The sequence below is a fragment of the Solanum verrucosum genome, unplaced genomic scaffold (genome assembly GCF_900185275.1).
Source record: "Solanum verrucosum unplaced genomic scaffold, falcon-dt-bn FXZP01000278.1, whole genome shotgun sequence".
NCBI classification, from domain to species: Eukaryota; Viridiplantae; Streptophyta; class Magnoliopsida; order Solanales; family Solanaceae; genus Solanum; species Solanum verrucosum.
This window is the reverse complement of record NW_026020332.1, coordinates 176,034-194,869: the sequence shown is the minus strand read 5'-3', so window position 1 is coordinate 194,869 and position 18,836 is coordinate 176,034. Positions and strand designations below refer to the sequence as shown.

The 18,836-nt window shown below is 28.7% G+C and overlaps 2 protein-coding genes across 2 annotated transcripts in view; both read right to left on the bottom strand.

Moving 5' to 3' along the window:
• LOC125836649 (probable WRKY transcription factor 65) overlaps nucleotides 1-18,836 on the bottom strand; it is a 212,052-nt gene that overhangs the window by 179,600 nt on the left and 13,616 nt on the right. The window lies entirely within an intron of this gene.
• On the bottom strand, nucleotides 13,563-14,084 carry LOC125836660 (uncharacterized). The gene is made up of 2 exons (XM_049515863.1): nucleotides 13,773-14,084; nucleotides 13,563-13,654 (listed from the first exon to the last, which is right to left on the bottom strand). Exons 1-2 carry the CDS (start codon nucleotides 14,082-14,084, stop codon nucleotides 13,625-13,627), a joined length of 342 nt encoding a protein of 113 aa, XP_049371820.1. The 3' UTR covers nucleotides 13,563-13,624.

Below are 18,836 nucleotides of genomic sequence, written 5' to 3'. Positions count from 1 at the left end.
TTTAATTATGTTATGTAATACAAAGAATATAAATTAAATATGTTCTAAAGGAGATGAACATACGTGGTCGTTCCAAATAAGGTTTTTGTAAAATGTAATGTAATGATCTTTAATGATATATTATCATTCACAATTCTCCGTTTTTCAAATTAGTCTTTCCTTCTTGCAATAACTTCTTTTGCAATATCATACATAAGACATGTCTTTGGTGAACATAGACTGTTAAGTTGTGATTTGAAATTATGAGATAAAATCAACATATGGACTGCAATTTTATCTGATGAGAAAATCTCAAATTTGTCGAAAAGTTTGATTTGAAATTTCAAATCATAATTTCACATTTTTTTCAAATACAAAAATTGATCTACAAGTTTATATTTGAAAGAAAAAACAAAATCTACCATTTTATATCTACATAACTTTTTGTAATAATACCAATGAAGTGATGAAATATCACGAAATATGAACAAGATCATATTATTACTAATGCTATTGATAAAAAAAATGGCTCAGTAAATATAGTACAGTACTACTACTCATGTTCAATTTTACTTTTGTATTGAACTAAAGTTCAATCAATAAATATTGTAGTTTCTTTTTTAAAGAATAAGTATAAAATTTTTATGTTTATGAGCAAAACATACAACTTAAAAATTTAAATTACACCTCAAAATAAAACTTCAAAATTATACCAGTAAAAATAAATAATTAAAAGAATTTTTTATATCATAAAAAATAAAATAAAAACTTAAAATAAGCCTAACCAAAAACCCTAAAGACAGGGAAGAGAGTTATGAAGCCGTCGAAGAAGAATACGAAGCAGATGGATGTTGATTGGGTGAGTTCTTTCACCCTTACTGCTATTAATTAACTTTTGCATTAAATTGATTTTTTTTTTCATGTGATATCCTGAATTTCTTAATTTTTATGTGACATAGTTTAAAATTGTGAAGTTTAACTAATAATTTCCCCCCAAGACAGAAACCTTAGAAGACAAGAAATTTACTGAATTATAATTTTCAACTTCTTAATAAAATAAACGATTAATACATATGAGTTTATGAAGAAAGTTGAAATTACTAAGGGCTCGTTTGATAGCTCAAGAAATAAGTTATTTATGTATTAATTTTTATATGATTCGATATTTGATAGTTAGATAGGAAATAAACTATTTATGTATAAAATTATATAACGTTCAGTAGACAATTTAAAAACTCGCATAACTAATACATGTATAACTTATGAGAGAATCTATGTAGTATTTTATATAGGATAGAATGTGGAATAACTAATACTACATGAATAACTCGGGCAAACAACACAAATCTCACTAGTTTAGGATCTAATTACATATCTTCTCGTGAATTTTTTAAATTACTTCGATCTCATATACATGTATCTCGAATACATAAAATCAAACTTCGGTATAATTTCTTCCACATACATTTTATCCAAGTGGATTCACACACTACTAAAAAAACAGTGAATACCGACCTAAAAATTTCCGACCTCAAATGGAGGTCGGTAATTTCCGACCTCCGAAGGTCGGTATTTACAAGTAGTCGGTTTTTATTCAAAATAAAGAGGGAAAACCAAATTCCGACCTCCGGAGGTCGGAATTTTTCCCGGAAAAAATGAATTACAATAAAAATACCGACCTCAAGAGGTCGGTATATTTTATATTTAATTGAGAAAATAATACCGACATCAAGAGGTCGGTTTTTATTGTAATTCATTAAAAATTCCGACCTCAGGAGGTCGGAATTTTTTCTCAATTAAATATTTTATAATTCCGACTTCCGAATGTCGGTAGTATGTAATTAAAATACCGACCTCATGAGGTCGGTATTTTTATTTCATCTAATTACTATTAATTAAAGCGACATCCGGAGGTCGGTATTTTTATTTCATCTAATTACTTTTAAAAATGACATCCGGAGGTCGGTTTGCGGAAAGCGGGAAAACCAAATTCCAACCTCTGGAGGTCGGAAATTTTCTCGGAAAAAATGAATTACAATAAAAACCGACCTCTTGATATCGGTATTAAAAAAATAAATAAATAACAATATTTTATTTTTTCTCAATAGGTTTTGTGTAAAATAAAAAACAAAAAAAATTATAATACCAACTTCCGTATGTTGGGAAAATTAAATAGTAAAAATAAATTAATATAAAATACCGACCTCATGAGGTCGGTATTTTTTATATTTATTTGAGAAAATAATACCGACATCAAGAGGTCGGTTTTTATTGTAATTCATTAAAAATTCCGACCTCCTGAGGTCGGAATTTTTTCTCAATTAAATATTTCATAATACCGACTTCCGAATGTCGGTAAAAATTAAATAGTATGTAATTAAAATACCGACCTCATGAGGTCGGTATTTTTATTTCGACTATTAATTAAAGCGACATCCGGAGGTCGGTATTTTTATTTCATCTAATTACTTTTAAAAGCGACATCCGGAGGTCGGTTTGCGGTTTCCGGGTAAACCAAATTCCGACCTCAAGAAGTCGGAATTTTTCCCAGAAAATGAATTACAATAAAAACCGACCTCTTGATGTCGGTATTATTTTCTCTTTTGATTTAATTTTTTTTAAATTGTTTTCCGGAGGACTATTTTGTGTTCTTAAAATTTAATGTGATATATATATATATATATATGTTTAATTAATAAAATCAACCTCAAGAGGTGAGTTTATATTAAAATAATTATGTATATATATATGTATGTGTGTGTGTGTATATATATATATATATAAAATTTCACGACACATCAACAGAAGTTTAATTTAATAAATTTACATATATATATATATATATATATACACACACATACATATATGTATATATATGTATGTATACATATACATATATTATATGTTGATGTGTAGTTAAATTATATATGTTTAATTAATAAAATCAACCTCAAGAGGTGAGTTTATATTAAAATAATTATATATATAGTTGTATACATATATATGTATATGTATATATCTATATATATATATATAAAAAAAAAATTATTAAATTAAATTTCTGTTGATATGTAGTTAAATAATATATATATATATATAGAGAGAGATGTATGTATATATATATATATATATATAGATGTATATAGATGTATACATATATATATAGATGTATACATATACATATATATATGTATACATCTATATATATGATATACATATACATACATCTCTCTCTCTATATATATATATATTATTTAACTAAATATCAACAGAAGTTTAATTTAATAAATTTATATATATATATATATACATATGTAATTTAATAAATTAAACTTCTGTTGATGTGTAGTTAAATTTTATATATATATAATTTATATGTTTAATTAATAAAATCAACCTCAAGAGGTGAGTTTATATATACATATATATATATATATATATATATATATATATATATATATTTAAATTTATTAAATTAAACTTCTATTGATATGTAGTTATATATATACATATATATTTAAATTTATTAAATTAAACTTCTGTTGATATGTAGTTATATATATACATATATGTATATATATATGTATACATATATACATATATATATACATAAATATTTAAATTTATTAAATTAAACTTCTGTTGATATGTAATTAAATTATATATATATATAAAATCAACCTTTAGAGGTGAATTTATAGTAAAATTAATTAATAAATACCAACCTAAAGAGGTCGATATATTTAAATTATTATTTTATTTAAATAATATCGACTTCATGATGCCAGTATTTATTAAATATTTTTAAATATAGATAATTATTTTTAAAAATATCGACATCCCGAGGTCGGTAAATTAAAGAATTCTCTTTAAAAAAGAATGACAATATAAGTTTTAATCCTAAACACTAACTCTCAAAAACCTAAGTTCACTTTCACTCCCCCACTTCAGATCCACCCGACCCACCCCCATCGCGCCGATCCCCACCCATCCCCGACCGGCGCCACGCCACACCGGCGTCACGCCGCCTTCCCCGACCGCAGCCACCCACCTTCGCAGCAGCAGAGGACGTCGCAGCAGCAGAGGACGCCGCAGCAGCAGAGGACGTCGCGGCCAGCAGGAGGTCGCGCGCCTCCATCACGACCGGCGCCGCCTCCATTCCGACCGGCGCCGCCTCCATCTCGACCAGCACCTCCATCCCCGACCTTCTTAGTGAAGGTGAATTTTTAGAACCTCCATAATAGATTACTTTTGTTTCTATTTAGTTGAAGTATCTCAAAATTAGAGTACTAATATACTTAGTTTTATTGATTGATTGTTAGTTAGTAAGTGAATGATTTAGGGTTTTTGATTGTTAGTTTGAATTAGGTATTATTTGATTGTTAGTTTGTGTTTGTTGATTGTGAATTGAAAATTTTAATGTTAGGGTTAGTTTGAATTAGGGTATCTTAGGATTTGTTTGAAATTCAGTATTTCTTAAGTTAATTAGTTTGATTTTGGAATTGTAAGATTAGATTGAATTAGGGTATTTAAGGAGTTGTTTGAACTTGGGTATTATTTGAGTTAGTTTGAATTATTATTGAGAATTTAGGACTAATAGTTTGAATTTGGGATTAGGAATAGCTAGCTAATTTGAATTTAGGATTTTAGTACTAGTTAGATTTTGAGATTTTAGGGCTAGTTTGAATTTGTGATTTTAAGATTAGTTTGAATTTTGAATTTAGGACTAGTTTGAATTATTATTGAGATTTTAGGAATACTAATAGTTTGAATTTGGGATTTTAGCACTATAGTTTGATTTTTGAATTCTAGGAGTACTTTCAATTTGTGATTTTAAGACTAATTTGAATTTGGAATTTAGGACTAATAGTTTGAATTATATTTGATATTTTAGGACTAATTTAATAGTTTGAAGTTGGGACACTAGCTAGCTAGTTTGAATTTAGAATTTTAGGGATTTGAATTACAACTTGAATTTACTATAAATTAAACTTAATTAGGAATATGAACTTGAAATTATAACTTGAACTTGGAACTAATTAGCTTGAATATATAACTAATTAAGTTTAGAAATTATATATGAACTTGAATTGAAACTTGAACTTATTAAAACTTGAGAATATATATATATATAAACTAATATTCTTGGATATGAAGTTTATATTTAACTAATTTAAGAACTTTTCGTGCTAGGCAACTGAGGAAGCTCAACATGTAAAAAAGTTGATATAGGACTATTTTGCTTCTTTCATCAAAGTTGGAGATAAGGTTGGTGCTTCTAAATTTCTCAAGTTCAAGTAGAATTGTTTTGAATAATGTGTTTGTGTCCATCTAGTATTAATACTTGGCTTTAATGCTAGTAATTATAATTGATTGTTTGTTAGTATATTATTGTTTTTGTTTGTTGGTTGTGTTATTCAATTGTTAATTTGATTTGATTATTGTTAGTTAGGTATAGATAATTGAAGATTTTGTATTTTAAGGTTTTTTTAAAAAGAAATTAGACATTTTTAAATTGGGCATTGTTAGTTAGTGAAGAATTAACATTTTTATATTTTAGAACTAGTTTAAACTTGAGAATATGTAATTTGAGGTTAAATTGAGATTTTTTTGGATTTGATTTTAGGACTAGTTAGTAAAGTGTTAATTTGAAGTTAGAAATTAGAAATTGAAGTGTTATGAGTAGAAGATGAATGTTTGAATGTCATGAACTTAATTAGAATTTGAAGTTGAACTTAGAATTTGAACGTGAACTTAGAACTTGAACTTGAACTTAGAATTTGAAGTTAAACTTAGAACTTGAACTTGAACTTGAACTTGGAACTTGAACTTGAAATTAGAACTTGAACTTGAACTTAGAATTTGAACTTGAACTTGAACTTGAACTTAGAACTTGAACTTGAACTTAGAACTTGAACTTGAACTTGAAATTAGAACTTGAATTTGAAATTAGAACTTGAACTTGAACTTAGAACTTGAACTTGAAATTAGAATTTGAACTTGAACTTGAAATTAGAACTTGAACTTAAACTTGAACTTGAACTTTGAACATGAACTTAAAATTTGAAGTTGAACTTAGACTTGAACTTGAAATTTGAACTTGAACTTGGAACTAATTAGCTTGAATATATAACTAATTAATTTTAGAAATTAGATATGAACTTGAATTGAAAACTTGAACTTATTAAAACTTGAATATATATATATATATATAACTAATATTCTTGGATTTGAAGTTTATATATAACTAATTTTAGAACTTTTCGTGCTAGGCAACTGAGGAAGCTCAACATCTAAAAAAGTTGATATAAGACTATATTGCTTCTTTCATCAAAGAAGGAGATAAGGTTGGTGCTTCTAAATTTCTAAAGTTCAAGTACAATTGTTTTCAATAATGTGTTTGTGTCCATGTAGTATTGATACTTAGCTTTAAATTTAGAAATAATATATTTGGTAAGCATAAGTACCAACACTAGTTGATCCTATTGATGACAAAATTGATTTTCTTGCAAGATCGATTTGTGTCCATCTAGTGTTGACACTTAGCTTTAAATTTAGAAATAATATATTTGTTAAGCATAAATATCAACACTAGTTGATCCTATTGATGACAAAATTGATTTTCTTGCAAGATCGATTTGTGTCCATCTAGTGTTGCTATTAAGCTTTAATTTAGGAATAATGTGTTTGTTAAGCATAAGTATCAACACTAGTTGATCCTATTGATGACAAAATTGATTTTCTTGCAAGATCGATTTGTGTCCATCTAGTGTTGACACTTAGCTTTAAATTTAGAAATAATAAATTTGTTAAGCATAAATATCAACACTAGTTGATCCTATTGATGACAAAATTGATTTTCTTGCAAGATCGATTTGTGTCCATCTAGTGTTGCTATTAAGCTTTAATTTAGGAATAATGTGTTTGTTAAGCATAAGTATCAACACTAGTTGATCCTATAGATGACAAAATTGATTTTCTTGGAAGATCGATTTGTGTCCATCTAGTGTTGACACTTAGCTTTAAAAAGTTGTTAAAGTTATAAAGTTGTTAAGTTGTTTAAATAAGTTAAATTAAATAATGTGGTTTTGTTGATGGATTTAGTTGTTGGAATTAAGTCAAAACTAATGTAGTTAAAGTTAAAAAGTTGTTAAGTTGTTTAGATAAATTAAAATAAATAATGTGATTTAGTTGGTGGATTTAGTTGTTGTATTAAGTCAAAACTAAACTAGTTAAAGTTGTTATGTTGTTTATATAAGTTAAAATAAATAATGTCGGTTTAGTTAGTGAATTTAGTTGTTGGAATTAAGTCAAAACTAATGTAGTTAAAGTTCAAAAGTTGTTATGTTGTTTAAATAAGTTAAAATAAATAATGTCGGTTTAGTTAGTGAATTTAGTTGTTGGAATTAAGTCAAAACTAATGTAGTTAAAGTTAAAAAGTTAAGTTTGTTTAAATAAGTTAAAATAAATATTGTGGTTTAGTTGGTGGATTTAGTTGTTCGAATTAAGTCAAAACTAAACTAGTTAAAGTTGTTAAGTTGTTTAAATAAGTTAAAATAAATATGTCAAAACTAGTTAGACTTAGAAAGTGGTTAAGTTGTTTAAATAAATTCAAATGTTATTTAGTTGATGGAATTAAAATTATCATTATTGTTTGTGTAGATGAATCCTGATCGTAGTTGGATGTATAATAGAAACAATCCTGATCGAGCGGGTATGATTCCAGAATTTGCAGAAGGTGTCACTAGATTTATAAATCATGCAATGACACTTGATGATTTTTTAAATTCAAGATTGATTAGGTGTCCGTGTGTTAATTGTGAAAATGTGAGATATCATACAACAGAGACTGTTGCTATGCATCTTGTGATGAATGGATTCAAACCAGGGTATACAGTTTGGACTAGCCATGGTGAGGTTGAAAGTGACACTATGTTTAATAACTTTGTTGTCGGTGAAAGTAGTAGATTTACCGAGCATAATTATTTCCAAGGTTCTAGAATGTCAGATATGATTAATGATGTTTTTGGGATGCATTCTGATTTTGAACAAGGAGAAAATGTAGAAGAAGCTCCTAATGAAGAGGTATGCAGCGCTTCAGGCCCAACTAACTTTTCTTTTTGAATCAGGAAATATTCTTCCTCCATGTCCGGCTAGCAGTGATGGATCTGATCAGGAGGGGTGATGAGAATGATAAGGAGAGTGAGGGTGATGAAGAGTAGTTGTATCTATTTGACATTTTAGACTTCTATATTTTTAGAATTGTTTAATTTGATCGTATTTTAGTTTATTTTGAAGTTGGATGAAGTTTATTTTGAAATAGTTTGTATATGTTGAAAATATTGTGTTGTTTTGGTTGAATGAAGTTTATTTGGCTTTGGTTGTTTTGGTTGGATGAATTTTATTTGGCTTTGGTTTGTTTTGGTTGGATGAAGCTTATTTGGCTTTGGGTTGTTTTGGTATAAATATGCAAGTGGGCAACTAAAAATTGCAGCAATTTGCTGCCTGTTTTGCAGCAAAAAACCGACCTCCGGAGGTCGGAATTTCAAAAATAAAAAACAAAAATACCGACCTCCGGAGGTCGAAATTTCAAAAATACAAAAATAAAAATACCGACCTCCGGAGGTCGGAATTTCAACATTACAAAAATAAAAATACCGACCTCCGGAGGTCGGAATTTCAAAAATACAAAAATAAAAATACCGACCTCCGGAGGTCGGAATTTCAACATTACAAAAATAAAAATACCGACCTCCGGAGGTCGGAATTTCAATATTACAAAAATAAAAATACCGACCTCCGGAGGTCGGAATTTCAACATTACAAAAATAAAAATACCGACCTCCGGAGGTCGGAATTTCAACATTACAAAAATAAAAATACCGACCTCCGGAGGTCGGAATTTCAACATTCCAAAAATAAAAATACCGACCTCCGGAGGTCGGAATTTCAACATTACAAAAATAAAAATACCGACCTCCGGAGGTCGGAATTTCAAAAATACAAAAATAAAAATACCGACCTCCGGAGGTCGAAATTTCAACATTACAAATATAAAAATACCGACCTCCAGTGGTCGGAATTTAAAAAAATGAATATTTCGACATAAAATAAAAACCGACCTCGAGAGGTCAGTAAATACCGACCTCCAGAGGTCGGTATTGAATAGCGACCTCCAGAGGTCGGTATTGAATAGCGACCAAGCTTTTTCCGACCTAAGCTGGGATGTCGGTTTTAGGTCGGTATTTCAAGGAATACCGACCTCCGGAGGTCGGTATTTATAGGTCGGTATTCACAGTTTTTTTAGTAGTGACAATTTATCTAACTCTCTTGCTCGCCTCTCTCCTTTCTCTCTTGGTCGTCTCTCTCCTTATATATCTATGTTCAGAATGTATCTGGGATTGGTATCCCAGATACGTGTATCTAGTGCGATTCACATGTATTTCGGATACACAGGCTCTCTTGCTTGCCTTCCTCCCATCACACTCGGCTCCCTCGTATCTCGATCGCCTCTCTCCCTATGTATCTAGTAGCAAAAATACATATATCTAGATGCATCTGCCTTGAAATCTGATACGAAATTATTAATTAGTGAGATAATATATAATTATTTCAAACTAGAGAGAGAATAAGTAAATATGATAGGAATATTTGTGTAATTATGCATTTTTTTAATAACTTATCCATGCATTACTCTAACCAGCTACTAAATGAGCCCTAAGAAATAAAAAGGGATGTATTTGTCCTTTTTTAGGAATAGAACAAACTTAGTTATATATTTGAACCCCAAACTCCTGCTTTTTTTAATCAAATTTTATTTTTACTAGGACTAGAGATTCTTTGTGTCCTTCAATTAAGTTACAAATAATAATAGTAGTAGTTACTAGTAAAAGCAAAATCACTAGATCAATGCAGAACTCTATTTCAACTAGTATTCCTTATTTGAAACAACACTCGTAGCAATCGTTGGTCTTCTCGACCAAATCAAGGTATGGTGTACATGTTGTACTTGAAAACCTTTTGCTCTCTATGTACCTTTCTTTTTTCATATTTGATCTTGCATTTTATGAAAATATCAACACATTCACTTGTCTGTTTTATCTAGGAAATGGATATTCACTTACCAGAGGAAATAATTATGGACATACTTAACAGGTTACCTGTACAGTCTCTTCTTCGATTCAAATGTATTTTAAAATCTTGGAAGAAATTAATCTCCGACCTTTATTTTACGAGGAAACATCTAAATCATGCCCAAAAATTATCAGAAATTTCTTAGTTGTCGACCGCACCTTAAGGATGGTGTACTTTCCTACTATTGCTCTTCTTTATCGTCAATTCAATTAGTTGAGTCTGTACAAAAACTTGATTTGCCTTCAGACTTTAAACCATGGCATGTCAAAATCTATTGTTGTTTCAATGGCTTGTCTATTATGAGAGTTAGTAATTATGGTGATAGATATATATTTTTACTATCGAACCCCTTCACAAGAGAATCAATAGTACTTCCCAATCCAGAATTTCCACCAAAGGGACTTTTAACATACGGAATGTGTTATGACTCAACTACTGATGACTATAAGGTAAGATTGATGTGGCAGATATGATCTTAGTAAAGTATATTCTAGTGAACTTCTCTCACTAAAAAAAGGCTCCTGGAATAAAATTGATGAATATTCCAGTGGCATTGGCTATTTGTTGAATGGTAGGAGCTGTTTGGTCTTTGTACATGGAGCATTTCATTGGCTCGGTTTTTCAGAAAAGTATTTTATGATTTCATTTAATATTTCAAATGAGGTGTATCAAAGATACCATTGCTTGAGCAAATGCATTTGGGAATAAGTCGCCTTATGTTTGATGTTTCAGTATTACAAGGAATGCTTTGTTTTTTCACTTCTGTTTTTCAGAGGTGGGGCAATTTTAAATTATGGCTAATGAAAGAGTATGGCATCAAGGCATGCATTTTGGACCGAATTTATTACTATACAAGATACTGGACTTTTTTGAACCATACCAAAAAATGGTGAAGTTCTACTCCGCTGCATAGACGGTGAAAGTTGGATCGTATTCATGACATCAAATGGACAAGTTGGACTATGGCCTCTACGTCTTATGAATAAGGGTGGTTTCATTTCAACGGAAAGCTTGATCTCTCCAAAATTACTTATATAGTATTTTCTTATGTATGAGATGCGTTTTTCTTTTCCAAATATATATTTATATTTGGAGACACATTTTTCTTTTTCGAAATCATGTTTTCTGAGTTAAGTAAATCTGCAGAACCTTATTGAACTATAAAAATGAACTACTATTTCACATGTTTGCTTGAATAGATATTGTGTTGCCTTCATATTAGATATTTAACCATATAAACTCTTACAATTAAAATTTCATTGCAAGTCATAAAATACAATTATTATGTTGTATTAATTGAATAAGTCAAACAATGAACAAAAATAAATAAATAATGATGGTAACTTTTTGAGAAGTGGTAATTTTCTAGTAACCAAAAAATGTATTCATGGAGAAGAGGCGGAGCTACAATTGGAAAATTGCATGGTATAGAACTGGTACATATGTAAATTATTTATTTTCAAAAAAATGTATATTCGTTGTATGTTTTTTTTTCATGAGTTTATTTATTTAAATTTTGTCTCCTTTTGCGCTCTAGACCAGGAAATCTTGATTGCGCTCTATACCACAACACAAACATTATTGTATTTCAAAAATGGAAATAAGAAAAATTGAAAAATAAAATTTAATTCATTCATACGCCATTCTATAATAATATAATAATAAAAGATACTTCAGACTTGGAAAAGATCACAATGTACTTTAATATCACCATATCAGAAATTAATAAAATTAAAATATTGATAACGATCCATAATCAATAAATCAAAATTGATAAGTCAATATCTTAGTTGTTCTATTTATAACGATTTAACATATCTATAAATTAATATTCAATAAATCAAATTAATAAACTTTAAAATCGATCTGAACCTTTATAGGTACAAGGAAAAAAGTGAAACAAGAATTACCTGTCTCACCAAAAGAACAAAAAGATTACCTTTTAGTCTTTAGATATGAGTGCAGTTGTGTGAAGTAGAAGACAAAATTAGAGAATGCACAGAGGCAGTGATAAATTCAATATTCAAAGCTGTGAGTGAGAAAAAGACAACTCTTTTATGAGCTACGTAATCTAGGTAAGAAAAATATGTCTTTTTGTTAGTGACTTTTTTCACTGATCAGTTTACCTTACAAACAGGGGATCTCTTTTTTCTTCCTTTCAAAGAAAAGTGAAATGTACAATTTAGTGGAGAAAGAGTTTCTGAATTTTATCACAACTCTCAAAATAAATTGACATGAAATCACTAAATAGGTACGTTTGTTGAGCCTCAGAAAAAAAAAATAGTATTTAAAGTTAAGTTGAAAAAAGGTCGTTCGATGAGATTGAAAAACAAGTTTCGAATACCAACAAAACAAAAGTAATAGTACTATTATAGATAAAAAGGTTTAATATGAAGCTCAGAATCTAAATGACGTGAAATAAAAAAAACTAGATAGATTAAAGTCGGCAATTAGGTTTTGAAAATCTATCTTTTAACACAATTATTTAGTGCACTATCGAGGCAATAGGGTCAACTAAATGAATCAGCCTAACAATCGTTACAGTCAATATAATGTAGCTTTCCATTTAGTCTTTATTTATCATGTCATAACTTTGGTCCATTTAGTCTTTTATTTCATGTCATTGAGGTTTCAAACTCATTAATTTGCTTGAGGTTGGACACTACAATTTTGAGATAAGAGGGGTTAATTATGTGATAAACATTCTTCGCTCCAATTTTGATATGTTAAAAACGAAAAAAGATTGAAAAAAAAAAGGACATACATCACAATTTTGAGTAGAAAAAAAATTCAAAAGTAGACTCAGTTATCACATGCATGAGTTGCCCCACGAGCATGAGTTGTCAAATTAAGACACTACACTATATGAGTAGGAAAAAAACAAGGTTAATTGAGTTGAAAATTAGGACAAGTAAATTGGAAATCGAATGATTGCATAGTAGTACTAAACTTCTTTTTTAATTAATTTCTTTAAGACATGACAGCCATTGGCAAAATAAAGATTGTCTTATTTTTAACTTTTTGAGTCTTTCAACAAATGCAAAAGAGATTTTATCTGCAAAATTTTGGAAATTTGCTAAGAAGACATTAGACATGAATTGGAGTTATCAAGTACAACAGCACTTGTTCAATTTTGAAATTTATTTGAAGAATAAGTAATCAAATATTAAAGATAAAACATAAAACAAAATATATGTTTGTCTTGATATGCTAATTTAATACTATTGAAAAAATAAAAGTAAACCATGGAATATACGTTAAAAATGGTCCTAAATATCCCCCCACTTCTTTCTGGCTTTATCTTTTTGTTCTTTTTTTTAAAGCTTTCATGGAGAATTGTAATTCCCATTTCCAAGAAAATACAAAAATAAATCAAGCAATTATCCCTTCCTCTATATAATTAATTAATAATTACATAAAAACATGTACATTTTGAATTGGATAATACTTAATAATTAGAAACTAAAGATCTTTCCTGCATATTTTCTTAGTCTCTCAATGTGGCTTGAGATCAGAATCTCTTCGGAGAACATAAACACGCCTGCATATTAAAAAATCAACAAAAATAAAAATTAAAAGTAGAAAAAGAAGGATCAAAAATACGTCTGAACTATTTAAAATACGTGAATTTTATAAAAGAGGGGGGAAAAGATTGATACATTGAAGCAACGTCTTCTTCTCTGATGTCTCTTCAATACTTTATTCAATTTATCAGCCATTTCTCTGTGTGAAAGGATTTCGCCAGTTGGTGAGCCGGAGAACACGTGGCTTCTTTCGATTGGAGGAGACCATAATCCACTTTTAGAGTAATCAAAACCAAATTCTGTTAAATCGGAGAATTTAGAGAGCAGTCTCTCTGATACTGACTTGGAAACTAATTGAATTTTCAATTGAGAAGAAATTATAGGTTCGTCTTCTAATTGCCATGAACTTGGAGAACAGGAAGATGAGATTTCAGATATGGTGGGCATATTTATTTTTTTAATTGAAAAAGAAAGAGATTTAAGAAGAAAAGGAAGTAAAGAAAAAGGAGCCAAGATTTATTATAGAGAAGAATATAAAAAGGAATGCATGATAAGGACGTGTGTGGATGGATGTATGCAATCATATAATGGTGAGCGAGGGGAAAAGAGAAAAGTCGACGTGGGTAGCATTATTTGTGAATTGAGGTTCATATTTCGTGTTACAATATATCAATATACCCTTATGTGGTTGGTGAGTAGTCCATCGAGCTCGAATTATGACATGTTTTTATTCAACATCTCAATATATGATAAAGAATTTTAATAAGTATAGGTTTTTCGAATCAACTTTAGTGTATATTTTTAAGACTCTAGTTAAGTTAATTATATAAAATATATTATTTCTTTTAATTGTACATATTTTTCTTAATGGATTGTAAGAATTCAGATGTTTTCTAATTGAGGTTAATGCGTATAATTAAAGATGACCAAATATTTTATGTGGTTAACTTAACTATCTAATAGAATATTGAGAACTCACACAACTTTTTATTTTCCAAAGCTTTATTCAAAATTGTCTAATTAGAACATTTTATCATGCGTTCAGGAGTTCAATTAGAACAAACAATAGTTCGCACATAAATGAAATTTGCTTATAAATTTAAAAAAAAACTAATTATATATATTAAGCCACGTAAAATTCATTTAATTTTAGAAATTGGATAAGTAAATTAAAACTATTTTTTATAATGGAGGTATCACGTAATTAGTAATACGATATAGAAGGAGTACTACTTTGCTAATGCTCATTTTCTTATTGTGAGTTTTCGAAAGGTTAATGATTCCTATATATGTTAAGTTCCCTTCTTGGTGGAAATGTTTTAATTTTTTTAATTCTCTGGATGTTGAATCATAGGACTTATTTCCTATGAAAATTAGTTATTAATGCCTTCGATTAGGAGAGTGGTCCTCATTAATAAGATGAGACACAAGTCCAAAAAAAAAGATAATCGCTAATATTGTTCTTTATTTGTTTCTTAAACATTACTTATTTATCATCCACACACGATGTAATTCATTAGAGTTACTATGTATTTGTATAGCATCAAATTATGACAAATTAAATCCTCTATATATAAGTAACTTGTAAATTTCGAGGTCTTAAATGACCTTTCACCTAACAATGATATAAATCAACAAAGACAATTTGTGCCAAGAAACATTTAATCTTTTCCATCATTGCTATATATATCATAGTCTCTATGCATATTGATAAAGTAGACTCACATGGGAGTTAACAATAGACTAAAATGACTGTACAATATATACAAACAATTAATACACAATCATTTTAAGCTGGCATATCCAAGATTTGCAAGTTTTCTAGTCTACCTTAAGATCTGGATCCTAATTGCCACCTTATTTCTATGTGCAAGTGGCTTCAAGTTCATGTATTTTGCTATTAGATCAATTCCAAACGAAATCACAATAATGCTAGAAGCGCTTTCATCTCTAATGTGCCTTACATATAGAGTGATTTGTGAATATCATATTCGTTAAACAAAATAAAAATTTCCAATAGAAGATACTAATAATGAGTAATGAGTCTCATACAATGAATATTCAACCATTAAGCATTTAACATAATTTCTAGCTTCGTACCACTGGAGCTTCCGAAGGTCATTATGATCGCTTCCTGTTGTAAAAAGGCGGCACTCCTTAGGTGAAACCTCTTTCAAATGTCCGATCATGTGTCAATTTAAAATAACAAACGATTAAGGTTTTTTTATGAAAAACGAGGGGACAATCTCTTGTATTCTCTTTGGATTGACACAAATATTTCGTCTTATTTGATTTTGTCACGTGCCATGATCTGATTCGTTCCTATTACTGCATCCTATTTTTCCACATACAAATTATATGTTCATTTTTTGGGATAAATACTGATCTGGCAAATAGTTTTAATTCCCATGTTAGCAAATTTTGATAAAATAAGATATAGTATATGTCATTTAATGTACATATAACTAGGACAAAAATAAAAGATATTTTGCAGAGACAAAATCATCGTATGACACTTTCGTACAATGACCGAGATTGGTTGTAAGTCAGTGTTATTAACTATTGATGCGACAACAAATAAATGTGAGTGATAATTATAGGTATCATCATCTATATTATTAGGGGTATACAAGAATATTTAATGACGTAATTTAAAGGTTATTAAACACTATTATTTTTTTGATTATTTTTAAACTACTCTTTTAAAAATGTAAAGTAGTTAAGAACTCCCTTAAATGAAAGATAAATGTGACAAAAGACTCAATAATTTTCTTAAACTTTGAATAATTAACTTATTTTAAATAATAAAAAAACTCTCAACAATTTACTTAATATGTACTCAAAGGAGTGGTGAGTATTGTAGATCTGATCCATTTTATCATAACAAGACAATGACAAACATGATACTATATAAAACAAAAAAGGGTTAACACTGCACATAAATGTATTAAGTTAATAATTTGGTCTAAAAATATTTTATCGTCAATAATTTGATCAAAAAATAATTCTACTGCTAATAGTATAATCCAAAATAGGCTTATTGTTACTTATGGGTCAAATAATCCTCTTTCTCTTAAACAAACAAGATATTGTATCATTATCGATCATAAATTATGGACTAGAATTGACGTGAGTAATATTTAAGGAAGTGAAAGCATAATTTTCTCATATTGATCATTGGATTCCACCAAAATATCAGCCATAAAGATTTACCTTGTACATATAATAATGTAAGGTAAACACTAAACACACATCATTGTATGCAATTATTAGAAGTATATATGTGATCTTTATTTGAGTAAATTCCAATAACCTTTAGTTAATGACAAGATTGACTCAAATTAATCAATTTAGATAGGTGACAAGGGTATTTTGGTATGACAACCTATTAGTCTATTACACACAAATAGAAGTTTAATAAAATCCTTTTAAACTTTACCAAAATATATCAAAGAAATTTATGCAAGATACAACAATGAGAATTTTTCTCTTTGTTCGTTTGAAGGTCAAGTAAACAATTAAAAGGATAAAAGTGGGCATACTCATATGGATTCGTCTCAATTCACTGATGAGCCCAATTGAATTTAGAATGGAGAAAGTAGCCCGAACTTAACAACAAACAGCCCATTCTTATGGCCCAACACTCTCGGTTTCGTTTGAGATTGTAGTTGAGCACGCCACAGAAGTTTGATCAAACATGCTATTAACCTTTGAAGTTTTTCGTTAGAATTCATTAGCAGGGACTAAAAAAATTTAGATGTAAATCCTCATTGATTTGAAGTATGTAAACTGGAGAATTATCATGTTAACAATTTCTTTCCATCTTATCACTGGACTTTGGATTTTTTTTTTTTTTAAAGTGTAAATTTCATATATGACATATATTATAGTACTATTTTCAAGCTATAGCAGTAGATTTAGACTTTCAAGATATAGCATTAAAAATTTTAGGTTATAACAAATTTACAAAAAAAATAAATGTTTTTATTATTTGGAAAAAACTTTTTTTTTTTTAAAAAAAAAAAGATAAACGAAAATTTTAAAAAAATGGAATTAGAAATAATAAAGAAAAAAAACTGAAAAAATGGAAAATAGATGTATTAATTAATTTTGAATTGATTGGTGATAATTTTTAATTAGCATAAATTTAGGAGATTCAAACTAATTAGGAATATTTGTTTTCCTTAATTCACTCTAATCTGTTAAAATTAATTAAAAAGTCTTATTTTATCCATTTTCAAAAAAAAAACAAAAAACATATGTAATTGATGTTGGTGCAACATTTAATGATCTCTGTTTTAAATTGTAAGATTCGTTTATTCCAGTATTTATACAGATTGTATACAACTTCATACATCTTTAAAAATACTTAATCCACGCTTGTTAAGACAATATAATTTACAATTAGGTTGTAAATTGTCCAGGATGAAAAAAATGTAAAACAAAAATGTAATTGAGGTTGTTACAAAATACAATTATCACTATTTTACATTGGCATAATCGTTTATACAAGGTATTTATACATGTTGGATACCAACTTCATTTATTTTTTATTTTTTTATTTTTTTGTGTTAGAATATGAATTTGGATGCCAAAGGTGTACATTTTGGATACCAATTATAAGTCAGAGTTAGTTCATGAACTCTAAATTAGTAGTATGATTTCTTTCTAGTTAATAAGACATTGTAAAATCATAAACTCTAAATGTTGAATCCAATTTGTATGCATTTTGTATATAACTGTTATCCCGAGAATTATTATAGTCAATGTGTAATTTATCTTTAGAATGGTGTATCCATTTGGAATGCAGTCTGTATATAACTAGTATCCTGCGATTACAATAGTCAATCTGTAATTCATATGTAAGTGGTATCTTTTTGAAATAAAACAGTAGATATTATATATATCAAATACTTAAAGCTGTAACAAACACAAAAATACCGTCCAAAAGTAAAAAAAAAAAACTTGTAATTCTAAAAAGTCTAAGGTGCAATCAACTATCTCAAATTTGATCTCCGTGGTCTTGGTGTGGGATAATTGCTGGTATTCGGAGCATGTTCTTTTGCTATGCGAGGTCCATCAAATTTACTAGCAATAGTGCGAGTTACTTCACTCTCACTGGTCGCGCCATCATTATTCTTTGTTTTTCCATAATGCCATATGATTGTGGCATACCTTTGACGATGGTACTTTGCATCG